Below are 21118 nucleotides of genomic sequence, written 5' to 3'. Positions count from 1 at the left end.
GGAGCCTGCTTCGGATTCTGTGTCTCCCTCCTTCTCTCCCTCCCCCACTCATGCTCTGTGTGTGTCTCTCTCTCAAAAAAATGAATAAACATTAAAAATTTTAAAATAATATTTAAGAATTAAAAAAATTAAAAACAAGACATAAAAAATTATAAAATCAAATACAATTGTAAAAAATGTGATATCTTAAGGGGAAAAGTTAAGAATTCTAAACAAGTCATAAAAGTATTATTTGACTACCTATAAATCCATAAACAATTACATTTCATCCTATAAGTCAGTATATATTCAATTTATGTTCAATATATATAACACGGGTATGATATAATGTAATTTTTGTATTTGCTAACAAATCATGCTTTTTTTCTTTTTTTTTAAAAAAATTTTTTTTCAACGTTTTTATTTATTTTTGGGACAGAGAGAGACAGAGCATGAACGGGGGAGGGGCAGAGAGAGAGGGAGACACAGAATCGGAAACAGGCTCCAGGCTCCGAGCCATCAGCCCAGAGCCCGATGCGGGGCTCGAACTCACGGACCGCGAGATCGTGACCTGGCTGAAGTCGGACGCTTAACCGACTACGCCACCCAGGCGCCCCAATGCTTTTTTTCTTATTATAAATTCTTTTTATATTCTTATTTATATTTATTTATTTATTATTTGTTATTTATGTAATTTATATGTTTATATTTATTTTATTTATATTCTATACATATTTTATATTTATATAAACAATTTATATTAAATTCTTTTTCTTATTATAAATTTAAAACAAGTATAAAGTGTACATCATTTGTGTAACAAGAAAAAAGTAGAATTCTGCCAATATATTGTATATCATGGTGCAATAAAGTTGACTATAATACAATTTAAATTTTTTTTTTAATGTTTTTATTTTGAGAGAGAGAGAAAGAGATAGAAAACATGAGCAGGGGAAGGGCAGAAGGAGAGGAACAGAGGATCCCAAGCAGGCTCCGCACTAACAGCAGAGCCAAACATGGGGCTCTAACCCAGGAGCAGGGAGATCACCACCCCAAGCCCAACTCTGGCGCTTAACCAACTGAGCCATCGAGGCGCCTCTATAATACAATTTTAAAAATATGTATTAATCTAAAACAACATGCTTTACCTAAAAGTAGTTCTATATAACAGCCAAGGAATGACAAACGATTCGAAAAATTCTCAAGCTGGTAAAAGTATTTATTAATATGAAAGGGTTAAAGACAAAAAACGTTGAAAATGTTCATGTAATGTTTAAGAACGTTAGGGTTAGATTTGGCTCATAATCTAGACTGCTTCCTTGGAAGAGTGATAGAAACTCCCTGAGGTTTCATTTTACCTGTAAAATTGGGATGATACGAATATCACAGAGCTGTTTTAAAGGTCAAACCAGATTATATCTGTAAAAGTACATAACCTGTTACAGGATAAATCCCCAATAAATGTTAACTATCCTCCCCCCGCCCCCCGCCATGGGGTGGAAAATGAGGAAGGAAGGAATCTCCACCTGTGGCCATACATCTTCCTAAGTAAGAAAAAAATCCAGAGGATAGCAGGCATCCTTGCTAGACACATACACCATTTCGTTGTCCAGCGGCACAGAATCTGCTGACAAACTACACTCTCCCTTCCAACCACATTACCCCTAAGATTCAGGGCACTTTCCCTTCTGCGCCCTTTCTTGCTCGTACTCGCAGCCCCAGCTTCCCATTCCACCTATTCCAGTCACTAGCTCTTTGCCCCGCGTCTTTTTTTTTCCCTCCCTCTAGCCCTTCTAGTTCTAAATTTCCCGCCCTAGTAACTCTTGACCAATCGGGGATGGGATTGTGTCTTCTTTCCCGGCCTTTTGGCGACGTTGAGAGAAGTAACATTTCTGATTGGATTTTCTGGAGCAGAAGGCCACCAATAACTGGCAGACTTTTTTGGCGCAGACGGACCGCTAGTATTATCGCTGGTGATTGGTTGGAGTGGCGAGTCAGGAAAATGGCTGCGAGTCCCTCTGTAGTCCCTATGGCTGCTCCGGTGATGCCGGTCCTGTCATCGAGCAGCGATTTCTCAAATTTGCGAGAAATAAAGAAGCAGCTACTACTCATCGCGGGCCTTACCCGGGAGCGGGGTCTACTGCACAGTAGTAAATGGTGAGACGTCAGGGTCGGAAGAGACTGGGTTTGGATCCTTGGCCTTTGGGGCTTGTTGGAATTAATTCAGTTTGGGTGTTCCAGGTCCGCGGAGTTGGCCTTCTCGCTCCCTGCCTTGCCTCTGGCCGAGCTGCAGCCGCCGCCGCCTATTACAGAGGTAAGCACTTCCATCACTGTGAGCGCTCCCCACCAACCCGAAGGTTTATGGTGTATCCCGTCCTGCTTAGCAGGAATGTTTGTAGAGAGAATTAAAGCTTTTAAAGAGCTGGATGTTTTCAGCGATTTTTATCTGTGTGGTTTTGTTGATCTTTGTGAAGATTTGGTGGTGCTTTACTTAAGCTGGAGAGAATTAGTAAACAATCCTTGCTTAAGATTTCAGCCTTTTAAGTTTGATAGCCTAGCCTAGACAATGTTCTTAACGATGAGAAGAATCAAAGGTTTTAACAACAATGTAAAACTGGTTTTGGATTCAGATAGCTCTGGGTTCAAATCTCAGCTACAGTAGGGACTTTTGGCAACTTTCATCTGTGAAATGCGGATAATAATAGTATCTACCTTAAGTGGATATTGCTAGAATTATATAAGATAGGAATATATTTTATGTTTGATCTACAGAAGGTATTTTTACATAGTCTGTGTGGTTTGAATAATTGTCACAATCCATTTTGTTTCTCCTGAAGATGCCATTTCTTGATTCCCCTCCCCTCCACACACTTTTTTTTAATTTAATTTTTTATTTTTTTTAATTTACATCCAAATTAGCATATAGTGCAACAATGATTTCAAGAGTAGATTCCTTAGTGCCCTTTACCCATTTAGCCCATCCCCCCTCCCACAACCCCTCCAGTAACCCACAGTTTGTTCTCCATATTTATGAGTCTCTTCTGTTTTGTCCCCCTCCCTGTTTTTATATTATTTTTGTTTCCCTTCCCTTATGTTCATCTGTTTTATCTCTTAAAGTCCTCATATGAGTGAAGTCATATGATTTTTGTCTTTGTCTAATTTCACTTAGCATAATGCCCTCCAATTCCATCCACCTAGTGGCAAATGGCACGATTTCATTCTTTTTGATTGCCGAGTAATACTCCACTGTACATATATACCACATCTTTATCCATTCATCCATCGATAGACATTTGGGCTCTTTCCATACTTTGGCTATTGTTGATAGTGCTGCTATAAACACAGGGGGTGCACGTGTCCATTTGAAACAGCACACCTGTATCCCGTGGATAAATGCCTAGTAGTGCAATTGCTGAGTCGTAGGGTAGTTCTATTTTAGTTTTTTGAGGAACCTCCATATTGTTTTCCAGAGTGGCTGCACCAGCTTGCATTCCCACACACACACTCTTAAAAATAGTGAAGGTTTCTGACATCAGAAGGTAAATGCATGTGAGAAGAGGTGGGTGAAGAAATAAGGAATTGATGAAGACATGTGAAAAAGGCCACTAGACTCCTAAGTTGAATGGATACATTTAGGATTTATTAATTCAATGAAGAAAACACTGAACATGTTTTGGTTCCAGTTTTGTTCAAGTAATATTTGGGCCAAGAAGGATGAGGAAAATGTAGCAAATGAAGATTTAATCGACTTACCCCTAGAATTTGGGAGATTGTATGCTTTATTAACTTAAATGTGCATCATTTCATTTATATACAGAATTATGACTGTGTTCTATACTTTTTGCAATACTAACATGTCAAAACTTTTTTGAAGTATAAAAAATAAAAGTAATTGCACAGTATGTTGCATTTCTGTACATTTTTGAAAGCCTGGAAAAGGAAGCAAATGTCAGATATTAATGCTAGACATTTTCCATGACTTTTCCACTTTTTCCTCATCAAATGTGTATTATTTGCTCCATTTTACCCATGAAAAAATGAGTTCTCAGAGAAACTAAGTAACTTCCCTACTAATGTCATGAAACCAGGAAATCAAGGAATCAGAATTTGAATCCAGTTCCCTAACACTAAAGCCTATGCAACTTCGCACCTCATTTAAAGAACTAGTACAACTTTCTGAGTGTCTTGGTTCAGTTTTTAAAATTTTTAGTTTTTCCCAACTTTTTATTTTGAAAAAAAGTTCAATGACCTTAGTGTATAATAAGACAAATATACAAAAGTAACTTACATTTCTATGTATATGTAAATATGTATACATATCTACACACACGTATATGCTAGGTTTTGGGGAGGAAGAAAATACTTTTTCTTACATCTTGAAATTAATGAATATGCTTCTTGAATTTGAATTTTTGTTGTCTTGTTCCCAACCACTTATAAAAACTTGTCTCTCTTCTAGGAGGATGCCCAGGATATGGATGCTTATACCCTGGCCAAAGCCTACTTTGATGTTAAAGAATATGATCGGGCAGCACATTTCCTGCATGGCTGCAATAGCAAAAAAGCCTATTTTCTATACATGTATTCTAGATATCTGGTGAGGGCCATTTTAAGATGTCATCTGCCTTCCATGAGGCATCCATATGTAGAACGAAGGGGGAAAAGTTTAATCTTTTAAATAGTTGAGCAGTAGTCTACTTGCTAAATATACTTTATAAATACTTAACAGTAATAAAGAGGATGTCATAAAGTTAAAAAGTGGCAATATAGAAGAAAATATTAAAAATATTTTTTATTACATTTTATTTATTTTTGATAGAGAGACAGCACAAGTGGGGGGGGGAGGGGCAGAGAGAGACGGAGACACAGAATCTGAAGCAGGCTCTAGGCTCGAAGCTGTCAGCATAGAGCCCGATGTGGGGCTCAAACTCACAAACCGCGAGATCATGACCTGAGCCGGAGTCGGACGTTCAACCGACTGAGCCACCCAGGCGCCCGGAAAATATTAAAAATATTGATAGGAGTCCATGGCTGGCTCAATTGGTGGAGCATGTGACTCTTGATCTCAGGGTTGTGAGTTCGAGCCCCACCCACATTGGGTGTAGAGATTACTTAAAAAAATAAAATCCTTAAAAAAATTGATAATATTCATTACTGATAAAATAGGCACTAGGCTCCCTATTTTTATTTTTTTATTTATTAATTTTTTTTTTAATTTTTAAAAAACTTTGGAGCACCTGGGTGGCTCAGTTGGTTAAGCTGCCAACTTCAGCTCAGGTCATGATCTTGAGGCCTGTTGGGTTTGAGCCTCATGTCAGGCTCTCTGCTGACAGCTCGGAGCCTGGAGCCTGCTTCAAATTCTGTGTCTCCCTCTCTCTCTGCTCCTCCCCTGCTTGCATTCTGTCTCTGTCTTTCAAAAATAATAAACATTAAAAAAATTTTTTTTTTTAATTTTAAATCTTATTTATTTTTGAGAGAAAGAGGAACAGAGAAAGAGAGAAGCACTGAATCGGAAGCAGGCTCCAGGCTTTGAGCTGTCAGCCCAGATCCCGACGCAGGGCTCGAACCCACACACTGCCAGTTCATGACCTGAGCCAAAGCTGGATACTCAACCTACTGTGCCATCCAGGCACCCCTTAAATTTTTTAATTTTTAAAAATTTATTTTGAGAGAGAGCATAAGCAGGAGAGGAGCAGAGAGAGGAGAGAGAGAATCCCAATGCAAGCCCAACATGGGGTTCAATATGTGCACAATGATATATGAACAGGGCTATTTATTAAAGTATTTTTTGTAATAGCCATAAAATGTCAATATCTTAAATATTCATTAGTCAAGTGGCACCTGGGTGGCTCAGTCAATTGGGTATCAGACTTCGGCTCAGGTCACGATCTCACCATTCATGATTCGAGCCCCATGTCTGGCTCTGTGCTGATAGCATAGAGCCTGGAGCCTGCTTCAGGTTCTATGTCTGTGTCTTTCTCTGCCCCTCTCCTGCTTGCACTCTGTCTCTCTCTCAAAAATAAATAAACAATATATATTCATTAGTCAAGAAATCCATTGTTAATTCTTGCCTGAAGTATTCTTTACTATGATATTGCAAAATAATGATTTTCCACTCCAGTATTCTCTCCACATTTGCTACTAGCCACTTGGCATTCTACTCTATGCAAGAGTTTTCCCTCACCATCCCCATTTATTTACCATCAGTATGAATTCAAGGATTCTTATATTTGTAATTGTTTGTAATTTATTACTGTACTTATAAATTATGTCAGTGCTCAAATTATTCCAGATTTGGACAGTGGGAACCCCTGAATTATTGTTTAAAAGTAGTGACCAGGGGCGCCTGGGTGGCGCAGTCGGTTAAGCGTCCGACTTCAGCCAGGTCACGATCTCGCGGTCCGTGAGTTCGAGCCCCGCGTCGGGCTGTGGGCTGATGGCTCAGAGCCTGGAGCCTGTTTCCGATTCTGTGTCTCCCTCTCTCTCTGCCCTTCCCCCGTTCATGCTCTGTCTCTCTCTGTCCCAAAAATAAATAAAAAACGTTGAAGAAAAAAAAAAAAAGTAGTGACCAGTAGTAGTTGACATTTTGGTTGGACTTGGACCCTTTAGCTAGAATCAGACTCCTAGTTTTATTTTTATTTTATTTTGTTTTGTTTTGTTTTAATTTATTTTATTTTAATTTTTTTTAATGTTTTTATTTATTTTTGAGAGACAGAGAGAGACAGAGAATGAGCAGGGGAAGAACAGAGAGAGAGGGAGACACAGAATCTGAAGCAGACTCCAGGCTCTGAGCTGTCAGCACAGAGCCCAACGCGGGGCCCGAACCCACAAACGGCAAGATCTTGACCTGAGCCGAAGTCAGTTGCTTAACTGACTGAGCCACCCAGGCGCCACCAGACTGCTAGTTTTAGAATGAGTTTCAAAATAAAGTGAGAAAAGACCAATTTGTTGATTTTCTCTTACAGTCTGGAGAAAAGAAGAAGGATGATGAAACAGTTGATAGTCTAGGTATGGATCTCTTTGTCTTACCTTTTGGATGAAAGCAGGGGTTGCATAATCAAATGCCTATATGAGCCAGGCAGGTAAAATATAAAGGTGTGAAGCAGACTTAGGAGGACTGTTGCAAATTGGGGAGCACAACTTGGTAACTTGTAACCTGCTTGTTACCCAGCCCTGCTGACAGCTCCCTTGAGGAAATGTGGGCCTAGTGTAGTCAAGGCTTTCTTCCCTTGGCCCTACCTCATTCTTTGGGAACTGAAACTGGAAATTCAGCTTTTTAGTTGAGACTTCTGCTTTTTAAACACTGATTATTATTTTAAAGTTTTAAAAACCTTTGTGGGCCTAGCAAAATATGACTGTAGACCAGTTATCAGTGGTAATTTCTGGAATAAAGTGGATTGTGTAAGGTATTGTTGGCCACTTCTGAGTATTTGCTGGAAGTTCCAGGTGTAACTTTGGTTGATGTCAAGGGGAATGTCTAGGTCCGTGAAATGAAGATTGGCAGTCTTTCCTTAGATCTGAGATTTGGTTCCTTTCCTAGGTCCCCTGGAGAAAGGACAAGTTAAAAATGAGGCACTTAGAGAATTGAGAGTGGAACTTAGCAAAAAACACCAGGCTCGGGAACTTGATGGATTTGGCCTTTATCTGTAAGTGGTAGAGTAATTTCGATCCTTCTATAACATTTTCTCCAGAGTGGGAGGGATGTGTTATGAAACATTAACTTCTGTGATTGTCTCTTTCCTAGATATGGTGTGGTGCTTCGAAAACTGGACCTGGTGAAAGAGGCTATTGATGTGTTTGTGGAGGCTACTCATGTTTTGCCTTTGCACTGGGGAGCCTGGCTAGAACTCTGTAATTTAATTACGGACAAAGAGATGGTAAATTGAGAGGAGCTATGTGAAAGACCCTCTGCTCCAAGTCTTAATGTAATTCTGTAATGGGCTGGGAAGAGAGAGGTTTGCTAAACCTTTGTAGTTACATCTTTCTTCTTCTCTAGTCTCTTTCATTGCTGGAATTTCGGTCTTTGTTTGAAAGACTCATGTCTGGCTCTTGTTTGGTGGTTGCTGTTGGATATGTGTCTAGTTATGTTAGAATATCTTTTCATTATTTTATGATTCACATTCACATTTTACTGTGACTTGCTTTATAGACTAAATGCTATTATACTTTTTTTTCCTCATTCCAAAGATGCCTTAGGAAAGGTTTCTCTGATATCAAGGATTGTATTAAAAACATTTTTAAGGTCTCTGCTGAGCTGTCCTAGGACTTTGTAGAGATTTAGAAATTTGTTATTTAATGAATTAAAGTATATGAAATTGCTTTATAAACTGCAATCATTTTATTAATTGTTATTATAGGACATTGTCTATAGAGTTTATTTTGCCATTCTGCAGTAGTTAACGGAATTGATAAAACACTTGCTTTTGTTGGCTCTAAAGAACTGAAGGCTGGTCGACTTCCCCCAATAATGATACATGCTACTAAATCTGGGTCTGAAGTCTTATCTTGACTTACTCCTATTTATTATCTCTAACTGCCTAATAGACTTCATTAAAAGTTTGTTTTTTCTCTGAACTCAAAATATGCAAAACCAAGTTTCTGATCTTCCCTACCAAATTCTTTCTTCCTCCCAGCTTGATAGACTCCCTTGATACCATCACTATTTCTCAAGATACCCAGTCTTGATGCCTCATCAGTAGATTTGTTCTTCTCTTTCTCTTATCTCCTTTTATCTAGTCAGTCACCAGACATTGCCATGGTCTCCTTCTTGCATGCATCTCTTTTGGTTTTCTTTGCCATCTTGGTTTTCATCTCAGATTTGGATTACTTATAAGTAATAGTTACTTTTCTACCTAGTTTTTCCATTTGTACACTCCCATTCCTACGCTATCGTGCATACTGTTTTCACACTTACTCTTAAAATACCCATGTCATTGTGTCGTTCTCTTGCCAAAAATTTCAGTGGTTTCCTATTGGATCCCACTTCCTGTTTTGCCATAGGACCTGCCCTATCCATTCAGTCTTATTTTTTTCACTATTTTTGAACACATAGCCTCCTCTCAAACTAAGCTAGTTTCCTCATCCTATTCACTCACACTCAGGATTGTTTTGCCTCTATTGATGTTGTTGCCCTGCTTAGAGTGTTTTTTTCTTCTTCCTCTCTTTTTTTCTTTTCAAGTTCTACCTATCCTATAAGACTCACCTGAAATACTAGGCTTTTCTTTGAAGTCTTCCTTAATTTGGTCATTCCTCCCTATTGTGCTTGTAAGTCCTGTTCACTTAATTGAACTGCCCTCTGTTTGTTATGTGCTCTTCTAAAGTTTTGGTGATAAATTTCTTTAGACAAAAAGACAGTTCCTTGATGTTCATTTGAGAGAGAGGTCAAAGTATATTAAGTGTGTCCCTCTCTCTCCTGCTGGCAGCTGAAGTTCCTGTCTTTGCCAGACACCTGGATGAAAGAGTTTTTTCTGGCTCATATATACACAGAGTTGCAGTTGATAGAGGAGGCCCTGCAAAAGTATCAGAATCTCATTGATGTGGGCTTCTCTAAGAGCTCATATATTGTTTCCCAAATTGCAGTTGCCTATCACAATATCAGAGGTGAGTGAATAAGGACAATGAAATACCATCAAATCCTGAATGTAGCACTATGTTGTTTTCTAAACTTTCTTACCTTTTTTTCCTGCAGATATTGACAAAGCCCTCTCTATTTTTAATGAACTAAGGAAACAAGACCCATACAGGATTGAAAATATGGACACATTCTCCAACCTTCTTTATGTCAGGGTGAGCTGCTTCCTTTGCTTAGAATTGATCAAGCTCTTTTGTGCTTTAATCTCTTGGGTTGGATTGTCACAAGTTGCATTAGCTAGGGGGTTCCTTAACTCATGCTTAGATTGTCTTTCCGTTTTCTTCTAGAGCATGAAATCAGAGTTGAGTTACCTGGCTCACAACCTCTGTGAGATTGATAAATATCGTGTGGAAACATGCTGTGTAATTGGTAAGAGTCACTACTTTTTTTCTTTTAAGATTTATTTTTACTGTAAGTAATACAGATGTAAAAAATAACAATTAAAAGTGTCAAAGAGGGGTGCCTGGGTAGCTCGGTTGGTCAAGCATCCGACTATGGCTTAGGTCATGAACTTCCAGTTTGTGGGTTTGAGCCCCAAATCGGGCACTCTGCTGTCAGCACAGAGCCCACTTCGGATCCTCTATCTCCCTCTCTCTCTGCCCCTCCTCCGCTTGCACTCTCTCTCTCTGAAAAATAAATAAACATTTAAAAGTGTCAAAGATAACAAAATATATACTATAGAATGTAAAAGCACAGTGTAATCCCACCCCCTAGATTATTTGGTGAGCATGACTCCAGAATGTTTTTCTATGTGAATACATGTGAATGCTAAAAATGTGTGTGTGGGTGCATGTGTATGTATAACTTGCTTGCAAAAACTGTATCATTATACACACTGCTCTGTAACTTTTCCTTTTTAAAAATATTAACAACAACAACAAAAAAAAAGCGGGGCGCCTGGGTGGCTCAGTCGGTTAAGCGTCCGACTTCAACACAGGTCACGATCTTGCGGTCTGTGAGTTCGAGCCCCGCATCGGGCTCTGGGCTGATGGCTCAGAGCCTGGAGCCTGCTTCGGATTCTGTGTCTCCCTCTCTCTCTGACCCTCCCCCATTCATGCTCTGTCTCTCTCTGTCTCAAAAATAAATAAATGTTAAAAAATTAAAAAAAATAAAATAAAATAAAAATATTAACAGTAAGCTTTCTCATTTTTTTATTTAGTACATGAAGATTTGTATTATTTTTGATGGCTATTCAGTATTTTATTTCATAGATGTACCATTTTTATTTTTATTTAACCATTTTCTATTGTATAAGTTGTGGCCACTATTTATTAATATAAAAATAGTTTCAGGAAACATCTTTGTATGTGTACATTTATTTTTTCATGTTTATTCAACTATCATCCATGTGATCCATTCCTAGCAGTGAAGGTTGGATCAAAAGTGTGTATATTTTAACCTTAATATTACTAAAAAGCTTATAAGAATTTCCAGTCCTAGGGGCATCTATGTGGCTTAGTCGGTTAAGCATCTGACTCTTGATTTTGGCTCAGGTCATGATCTCACAGTTGTAAGACTGAGCCCTGCGTTGGGGTCTCACTGAGTGTGGAGTCTGCTTAAAGTTCTCTCTCTCCTCTGACCGTCTCACCTGCTCATGCTCTCTCTCTAAAGTAAAACTGAAAAAAAAAAAAAAAAGAATTTCCAATCCTATGAAAACAAATCAGAAAACCTCTTTCTTCATATAGGGGTATTTCAATCTTTGTACTTTTGACATTTTGGGCTGATAATTTTTTTGTGTGTGTTGGGGGTCGTCCTGTACATTGAGGGTGTTAGCAGTATCACTAGCCTCTACCCACTAGATGGCAATAACCCTCTTCCCCCAATAGTGACAACCAAAAATGTTTGCAGATATTGCCAACTCTTGGGGTCATAATCATCTGTGGTTGAGAATCATCCGTGGTTGAGAACCATGCCCTATGTACTCCACCACACTTATTGTGACCTTATCATCAATTGACATAAACATATCAGTGGCCACATTTGGATAAAAGTAAGCTTGGTTGTTTGTGACAGAAAGCCCAGGTTCCCTGGAAATGAAAGGGAAATCCCCCTTCCTGGGTGTTTGGTGACCTGGCGTTGAGATCGTACATTCATATCTTTCTAGGTCTGGAAGTTGTTAGTAAACTGATAGAATTTCTATCCATTAATTTAATATTATTAGCCCTTGAGTAAGTTGTAGTTCAGTGTGGGAAATAAGCGTTAAAAAATATAATAGGTCCTAGGGTGCTTGGGTGGCTCGGTTGGTTGAGCATCCAACTTCAGGTCAGGTCATGATTTCATGGTTTATGAGTTCGAGCTCCACATCTGGCTCACTGCTGTCAGTGCAGAGCCCCCTTTGGATACCCTGTCTCCCTCTCTTTCTGCCCCTCCCCTGCTTGTGCTCTTTCTTGCTCAAAAATAAATAAAACATTAAAAAAAAAAATGTAATAGGTCCTGGGGTGCCTGGTGGGCTCAGTCATTTGAGCTTCTGACTCTGGATTTTAGCTCAGGTCATGATCTCACAGTTTGTGAGATTGAGCCCCATGTGAGGCTCTGTGCTGACAGTACAGAACCCGCTTGGGATCTTCTCTCTCCCTCCCTCTCTCGAATGCCCCTCCTCCGCTCATGCATGTGCTGGCTCTCTCTCCCCCTACCCAAACAAATAAACATTTAAAAAAATATAATAGGTTTTTTTTTTTTTTTTAATTTTTTTTTTAATGTTTATTTTTGAGACAGAGGGAAACAGAGTGCAAGTCGGGGAGCCGCAGAGAGAGAGGGAGACACAGAATCTGAAACAGGCTCCAGGACCCTGAGCTGTCAGCACAGAGCCTGATGCGGGGCTCGAACCCACGAACTGTGAGATCATGACCTGAGCTGAAGTCAGACGCTTAACCGACTGAGCCACCCAGGCGCCCCAAAGTGTAATAGGTTCTATTGGAACATAGGTGAGAATAAGAATAAATGATCTTTTCAATATCAGAACATTATAAAGAAAATATAAAGTCCATTAGGGTGAGGGCATAATTCCATTTTATTCAGAAAACATCTTTTGAACATCTTTTTTTTTTTTTTTTTAAGTTTATGTATTTATTTTGAGGGAGAGAGAGAGCAAAAGCTGGGGAGGGGCAAAGAGAAGGAGAGGCAAAATCCCAAGCAGGCTCCATACCATCAGCACAGAGCCAGTGCAGGGGTCAAACTCAAAAACCCTGAGATCATGACCTGAACCAAGATCAAGAGTTGGATGCTTAACCAACTGTGCCAACCAGGTGCCTCATCTTTTAAGCATCTTCTGAGTACCAGACCCTGTGCTTTCTTTTGCAGTACCTACCCTTATTGCCCATCGAGGAAGACTAGTAAAAAAAAATAACTATAATGCAGTGGGTTGAGTGTTATGATTGAGGTAAACCTAAAATGCTAAGAGAGTACATAAGTATCTAATCTAGCCTGTGATTATTAGGGAAGTCTTCCTGAGATGGTGGTGCTTGAAGGCTGGGCAGAAGTAAAACAGTTCAGTAAGAGAGTAAAAGGATTGACTTCGGAAGGGCATTCCCTGTATAGCACCAAAGTATGAAACAGGCATTCTGCCTGAAGTAGCTCAGCATCTGGAAGCATGGTGTGGGAATGTTCAAAAAGGGGCCCTATCTTGAAGAGGCTTTTATGCCTTGCTGAACATTAGGATTTTATTATGAAGGCAGTAGGAGTCTTCTGAAGGAATGTAAACCAGAGTGATGAATGTTCTCAGATTTTCAGATTTTTGGAATAATCCAGTCTAGGGATGATGAGAGCCTACACTGAAGTATTGGCAGCAGGGATGGAGAGAGGCTGTTGGACTTAAAAGTATTTAAGAAGTAGAACAAATAGGGGGCACCTGGGTGGCTCAGTTGGTTAAGTGTCCGACTTCGGCTCAGGTAATAATCTCATGGTTTGTGAGTTCAAGCCCCACATCAGGCTCTGTGTTCACAGCTCAGAGCCTGGATCCTGCTTCAGATTCTGTGTCTCCTTCTCTCTCTGCCCCTCCCCCACTCACACTCTGTCTCTGTCTCTCAAAAATAAATAAACGTTGAAAAAGAAGTAGAACAAATAGGAATTGGTGACTGGGCAACCAGTTGGATAACAGTGCTCGATACATGAAGAAAGGAAATAGAGGTGGGAGAGAAAAGGAATGAATAATCCTTTTTTAAACCTCCACACTTAATGCCAGTTAAAATCAAAAGAGACTTACATATGAAGAGCAATGATTTAGGAGTTTCTTGTTTGTTTGTTTTGATTTTATAGTAGCTTTTATTATTTTTTATTTAATTTTTTTAAATTTTTTAATTTTTAAGTTTACATCTAAGTTAGTTAACATATAGTGCTATAATGATTTCAGGAGTAGATTCCAGTGATTCATCCTCTATGTGTAACATCCAGTGCTCTTCCCAACAAGTGTCTTCCTTAATGCCCCTTACCCATTTAGCCTACCCCCTGCCCCCCACAACCCTTCCGGCAACCCTCAGTTTGTTCTCTATACTTAAAAGTCTCTTATGCTTTGTCCCCTCCCTGTTTTCATATTCTTTTTGCTTCCTTTCTCTTGTGATCCTCTGTTTTGTAACTTAAATTCCACATATGAGTGAAGTCTTATATTTATCTTTCTCTGACTAATTTCGCTTAGCATAATACCCTCTAGTTCCATCCACGTTGTTGCAAATGCTAAGATTTCATTCTTTTTGACTGCCGAGTAATACTCCATTGTATTTATATACCACATCTTCTTTATCCATTCATTCGTCAATGGACATTTGGACTCTTTCCATACTTTGGCTATTGTTGATAGTGCTGCTATTTGGGGCACATGTGCCCCTTCGAAATAGCACACTGTGTCCCTTGGATAAATACCTAGTAGTGCAATTGCTGGGTTGTAGGGTAATTCTATTTTTAACCTTTTGAGGAAACTCCATACTGTTTTCCAGAGTGCCTGCACCAGTTTGCATTTACAAGAGTTACTTGTTTTTTTAATAATCATTTGAGGTGAACTCCTTAATGAACTGTTGTTTTTTTTTTCCCCTCAGTATATGTGTTAAATGCCCAGCACAGTGCCTGACATATGGTCAATAAATGTTTGTTGAATTCAGCCCACCTACTTTAAGAATGAAAAATAAGGAATATTAGTTTATGATAAAAAAAATATCCTTCAGCTTTCATATTATAGCCAATTCAGAGGAAGTAAAAGTAGAAAAAAGGGTAGAGAGAAAAAAAAAAACCTGAGGACCTGAGAGAAAATGAACGCTCTTATGAATAGAATGGTCGCAAGGATCTCCTGTTGGTTTAGTCCTTGCATCTGCTTTGATGTTTCTTTTTTTTTTTTTTTTAATTTTTTTTTCAATGTTTATTTATTTTTTGGGGGACAGAGAGAGACAGAGCATGAACGGGGGAGGGGCAGAGAGAGAGGGAGACACAGAATCGGAAACAGGCTCCAGGCTCCGAGCCGTCAGCCCAGAGCCTGACGCGGGGCTCGAACTCACGGACCGCGAGATCGTGACCTGGCTGAAGTCGGACGCTTAACCGACTGCACCACCCAGGCGCCCCTGCTTTGATGTTTCGATGTGAATTGTTTCCTTCTTTATCTTTTCTGGAGTCCCAATGTCTGACAGGCAGCATTTTATGTACTATGTGAAACAGCTTATATACTACAATATAGCATAGTTAAGTTTGGACTCTGGAACCAGACTACCCAAGTTTAAATCTCGGTTCTACTACTAACTAGTTGTGTGACTTTGGGCCTAACCTGTCTCTGCTATAGTTTTCTCATTCACAAAGCAATAATAATGGATCCTTCTCTCATGTAATTGTCATGAAGATTAGATAAATTAATGCCTACAAAGCACTTACAGCAATGTAGTTGCCCAGCACACTTGTAATCATTAGTATATTTTAGCTGCTCCAAATGAGATTTTAAAAATCTCATGTACTGGGGCGCCTGGATGGCGCAGCTGGTTAAGCGTCTGACTTCAGCCAGGTCACGATCTCGCAGTCCGTGAGTTCGAGCCCCGCGTCTGGCTCTGGGCTGATGGCTCAGAGCCTGGAGCCTGTTTCCGATTCTGTGTCTCCCTCTCTCTCTGTCCCTCCCCCGTTCATGCTCTGTCTCTCTCTGTCCCAAAAAAATAAATAAACATTGAAAAAAAAATTAAAAAAAAAAATCTCATGTACTTGATCTTTGCTCAAAACTTGGCCAATTCTGACTTCCTTAATATCTCTATCATTCTCACTCCTTTAGAAGCTAAGGCATATATAGGGCTATACCCTTCTTCCTGGGTGAGGATCAGTATTTTGGCCTAGAAATGTACTATGCTGATGTATATAGCTCTAATCTTCCCTTTCCCTACTCTCTCACTTATGACTATTTATTTTTTTTACTATTATAAACATTCTTCTTCATAGCTACATTACAAACAGGATTTGTGGGGATTTAAAATTATTATTGAAGTATAATGTTATATTAGTTCCAGGTGTATAACATAGAGATTCTACAATTCTGTGTATCATTGAATGCTCACCATGATAAGCTAGTCATGATACAAAGTTATTACAGATTTATTGACTGTATTCCCTATGCTGTACTTTGCATTCTGTGACTTACTTATTTTATAACTGGAAATGTGTACCTCTTAATCCCCTTTATCTATTCATTCATCTTTTTAAAAAAATAATTTATTCCTGAGGTTCCTAGGTGGCTCAGTCGGTTAAGCATCTGATTCTTGATCTCAGCTCAAGGTCATTATCTTATGATTCTTGAGATCAAGCCCCATTTGGGGCTTTGTGCTAACAGCGTGGAGCCTGCTTGGGTTTCTCTCTCCTTGCTCTCTGCCTCTCCCTTGCTCTCTCAAAAATAAATAAACTTTAAAAATAGCTTTATTGAAAAAAAAAACAGGCTTATTAAGGTATGATTTACATAAGTTTATACTTCAAGGAGTTTTTGTAAATTTATACAGTTGTGTAACCATAACCATAAATCCAGTTTAGAACATTCTGACACCCTTGGAAGTTCCCTTGAGTCTGTTTGCAGTCAGGCCTTCTTGCATCCCCCAGCAGACACAGATTTGCCTTCTATCTCTATATTTTGCCTTTTCTAGAAATTTTCATGTGAATGGTATCTTGCAGTTTTTAGTCTTGTTTGGCTTCTTTCACTTAGCTGTTTCTGAGATTCACCAGTGTTGTAGCATGTTTCAGTAGTTTTTTTTTTTTTTTAAGTTTATTTATTTATTTTGAGAGAGAGCTCAGCACGTGCATAAATTGGGAGGGGCAGAGAGAGAGGAAGAGAGAAACCACCCAGACACCCCTCAGTAGTTCTTTTGAATGTTGAGTAGTACTCCATTGTTTGGATATGTATATTTTGTTTATCCATTTACCAGTTGACTTAAGATAAATGGGTTTTATACCCTTTCTGCAAATAAAATCTTCCACAGATTCCTAAAAGCTCTCACTTGCTCTTTTCAAGACCAACAATGATAGATCTGATTTGATTCTTATGGGAGAGAGGAGCTCAGAGCTCTACCTTTTTATCCCTTGAAGTACCTCTTTAGAAACCTGGGAATGTAGTTGGAAAACTACCAAACTGTAGAAATTTCCCATCCTTTGTTAAGAAAATATGTGTAAGTGCTATATCCAGATGAAATAAACTGAAGAAAAACTTGAAGTGTTAGGGAACATTTTTTTTTTTTAAACCAATATGTGTGATAGATGAGTATATTTCCCAAGGGAATAATGATGTTCCCTTCATGTACATTTTGGCTTTTCTGCAAATACTTTGGGGGAATGAGTTATAGTTTCATGCCTGCTCTGTGGAATGCTATTTTAGGGAACTTTTATTTTTATCTCTCTAGTTACTTACATGTCTTTTGTTTTTCAATCAGGCAATTACTATAGTTTGCGTTCTCAGCATGAGAAGGCAGCCTTATATTTCCAGAGAGCACTGAAATTGAATCCTCGGTATCTTGGGGCATGGACACTGATGGGACATGAGTACATGGAAATGAAGAACACATCTGCTGCTATTCAGGCATACAGGTGAGTTTCTGGTTGAGTGGTGAGGTGGAAGAGATTGATGTTAGGAGCCTCTCTTGAGCCTGCAAGTCTCTAACCTTGATTCTCCCCTCTTACCAATGTCTCTTTTGTTTCGTAGACATGCCATTGAGGTCAATAAACGGGACTACAGAGCCTGGTATGGGCTTGGACAGACCTATGAAATCCTCAAGATGCCATTTTACTGCCTTTATTATTACAGACGGGCCCATCAGCTTCGGTAAATCTGACCAGTTGATGATGTGTTTGTTATGAGAAGGGCTAGTACTTTATCTTTTGATAGCTACTGAAGAATCACAGTGAATGAATGGTTTTCACTCTTAGAGACCTGGGTGTAAACTTGCCCTATGCTCCTTGGTCATTTTTATGCAGTATATTCTGATGGGTTAGTTGGTAGTATAATTGTGAACACAAAATACTGTAATTATATGAAGTATTGGATTAAAGGCTAATCCCTGCATGGATTTGAATTAGTGGTTGTTGGTGGTATGTCCTCAAGGTTGGACTTTAGTAACTTTTTAAAGTCTTTGCTCAGACTGCCTATTCCTCCTCTTTCTTAGGCCGAATGATTCTCGTATGCTGGTTGCTTTAGGAGAATGTTATGAGAAACTCAATCAACTAGTAGAAGCCAAAAAGGTATCTGAATTTGGGTCCTGGAGAATTTGAATGGAGATGTGCTGTTTGGATGAAGGGTTGGTCTCTCTGTGCTCTAATTTTCCTTCATGTTGATCTATCTACCTAGGAAAGTTTTAAGTATTTATAGGTGGATAGGCTAAAAAGCAAAGCATGGCTGACATTGTCAGTGGGATTATCAGTCTGGTACAAATGCTTTGTATTCTGCAAATCTGAACTTCTGGGAGGCTTGTAGGACTTGAGTCTTTATATGGGACAGTGGTCAAAAGTGATCAGTTTATTGTTTTGACAGTGTTATTGGAGAGCTTACGCCGTGGGAGATGTGGAGAAAATGGCTCTGGTGAAACTGGCCAAGTGAGTGAAAGGAATGAAATGCTGTTGTTATTTCTGCTGGCTTCTCTGGTACGGCTCATCCTGTACTCTCTAGAGCCCCCATCGTCCTCCTACATGAGTGTGCAGATGCATCAGGGTGTGTGAATACTGGTCTGGAAGTTAAGCCATCTTGACTCAGGAGACTCCTCTCTAAAGGGGGAACTGCTTTCCTGTTAGGCAAGGGATCAAGAATGAATTGAAAGGAATGAAATTTTCATGTCAAAGCAGTCTAGGAAAACTACTTTAAGTACTGATCCTCCTCCAGATAAAGCCCAAGGAAATAAGGAATGACTCAGAAATAGCAGGCAAACAAGTCTTAAATGCAATCTTATTCCTGCCAGTTCTTTTCTGAATTCTTAGAAAAAAGTCTGAATTGCTTGGTGTCTTTTTAAAATTTTGCTCAGAGTATTATCAGAGAATTTTGCAAAGGTGTGTTGTCCACTATAAGTATTTACCTACTCTCCCTCCATCACCAGTAGGAGAGGAACGAGGCTGAGTTTTGATGAGGTATCCATCACATTGGGACACTAATATTATTCTGGGTCCCAGTGTGCCATTTATATCAAACCTTGTAGTTTTCTCTGTATTGCCATTTTTGGGGTCTTAATCATGTGCTTTGCGTTTTACCATTAGCTTGCTCTGAGATCTGATTTGTACTTACAGACCTATTTATTTTGTAGGCTTCATGAACAGTTGACTGAGTCAGAACAAGCTGCCCAGTGTTACATCAAATATATCCAAGACATCTACTCCTGTGGGGTATGTTTCACGACCATGCGAACTGGGTTGCTGATCGTATTCTCATCGCCTTAGTCACTATTGCTTTCCTTATCCAGGAAATAGTGGAGCACTTGGAGGAGAGCACTGCTTTCCGTTATTTGGCACAGTACTATTTTAAGTGCAAGCTGTGGGATGAAGCTTCAACTTGTGCCCAAAAGTGTTGTGCATTCAATGATGTGAGTAGCAGTTCTTTGCTCAAGGGTTTGGATTTTAGGTTCAAACATATGATGTTTAAGAGGCACCTGGGTGGCTCAGTCGGTTGAGCATTCAACTCTTGGTTTTGGCTCAGGTCATGATCTCACGGTTCGCGAGTTTGAGCCCCACCTTGGGCTCTGCGTTGACAGTGTGGATCCTGCTTGGGGTTCTCTCTTCCTGTCTCTCTGCCCCTCCCCTGCCTTTGCTCTTTCTCTTAAAATAAATTTAAAAACAAACAAAACATATGATGGTTATGATCATCTGAGAGTGGAAGATGGGTAAGAAGGTAAGTGGAAAGGCTTCCTTGATCTGTGAAACTTTTACATCAGTATTTTAGAACTGGTTTTTGAGAATAGCCTTGGATAGACTTTGAAACACTTTTCTGATTTTGTTTCAGACCAGGGAAGAAGGCAAGGCCTTGCTCCGGCAAATCCTACAGCTTCGGAACCAAGGGGAGACTCCCTCCACTGAGATGCCTGCTCCCTTTTTCCTCCCTGCTTCACTTTCTGCTAACAACACTCCCACACGCAGAGTTTCTCCACTCAACCTGTCTTCAGTCACACCGTAGTTGGCTGTTTTCAAGCCAGCATACTACTAGACCCATGTTAAGCCTTACTTCTGTGTAAGGAATGGCCACATCTGTTCTTCCAAGGACCTTAGTTGTCCGTTTGTACAGATGGAAACAGCTCCTTGGGGATGGTTTACAGAATCTGACAGAATAATCCTGGCAGGAACGGACATGGTCTTTTGCCGGTTAGAAGCACTTCTGTTTCCCTTCTGTTCAGAGAGTGGCTACGGATCCGGGCCTTCTTCCCAGACCTTTTCTCCCCATCTAAAAAACATCCCTTTAACAGCACTTTAGTACAGGCAAGGCTTACAGAAACCAAGTTTTAATGCTGCTGGGAGTGAGAGATTTCTTTAGGGAGGGATGGGAGAACAGTGTGCCACTCTACCCTCTGCAGGCAGTAGGGGCACTGGATACCCTAGGAAGGTGAGGGTACCGGATAGACATGACCTCATCATTCTGGATTTACTGAGCATGACTATGCTGTCAGAGGTAAGATTTAAACGGAAGCTACACATTTGTTCTTGCTCTGGGGGGACATTCTTCAGAAACATAATTTTAAGAACTCTTCATAGAAATTTTCATATTGGAATTAACTTACTAGAGTTGAATGAAAGAGGGGGCAAAAAGAATCTTACTTTGCATAGAACTGTTGATGGCAAAAGAGCCTATGGAGTTACCTATACTCTTACTAAAGCAAAGCAAGGAGTCAGGATTACAGATAATTTCATGGATGTTCAAGAGGTGTTAGGTTTTGTGACCGTATAGACAAGAATAAACCCATTTCAACCTGGTCTGTTGTAATAAATATTTTCGATGTAGTTATGTTCCCTACCCCCCCCCAACCCCCCCCCCCCGCCATGCCGCCATGCCTATTTTCTCCCAACAGAATGGTTCCTTTCAGGCTTCACCTGTTTAGACAAGGC

The 21118-nt window shown here is 39.6% G+C and overlaps 1 protein-coding gene across 1 annotated transcript; it reads left to right on the top strand.

The window, feature by feature from the left end:
• Positions 1-1942: 1942 nt before the first annotated feature.
• On the top strand, positions 1943-20986 carry CDC23 (cell division cycle 23). The gene is made up of 16 exons (XM_043588825.1): positions 1943-2136; positions 2221-2293; positions 4439-4576; positions 6945-6987; positions 7520-7625; positions 7724-7856; positions 9402-9579; positions 9668-9765; positions 9898-9979; positions 17479-17632; positions 17748-17867; positions 18208-18283; positions 18573-18634; positions 19333-19411; positions 19489-19608; positions 20025-20986. The coding sequence occupies exons 1-16, from the start codon at positions 1982-1984 to the stop codon at positions 20193-20195; spliced, it is 1788 nt and encodes a 595-aa protein (XP_043444760.1). The 5' UTR covers positions 1943-1981; the 3' UTR covers positions 20196-20986.
• The last annotated feature ends 132 nt before the right edge of the window (positions 20987-21118 follow it).

Source organism: Prionailurus bengalensis, chromosome A1 (assembly GCF_016509475.1).
Source record: "Prionailurus bengalensis isolate Pbe53 chromosome A1, Fcat_Pben_1.1_paternal_pri, whole genome shotgun sequence".
NCBI classification, from domain to species: domain Eukaryota; kingdom Metazoa; phylum Chordata; class Mammalia; order Carnivora; family Felidae; genus Prionailurus; species Prionailurus bengalensis.
The sequence above is the reverse complement of the archived record's forward strand: the minus strand, read 5'-3'. Positions and strand labels throughout refer to the sequence as shown.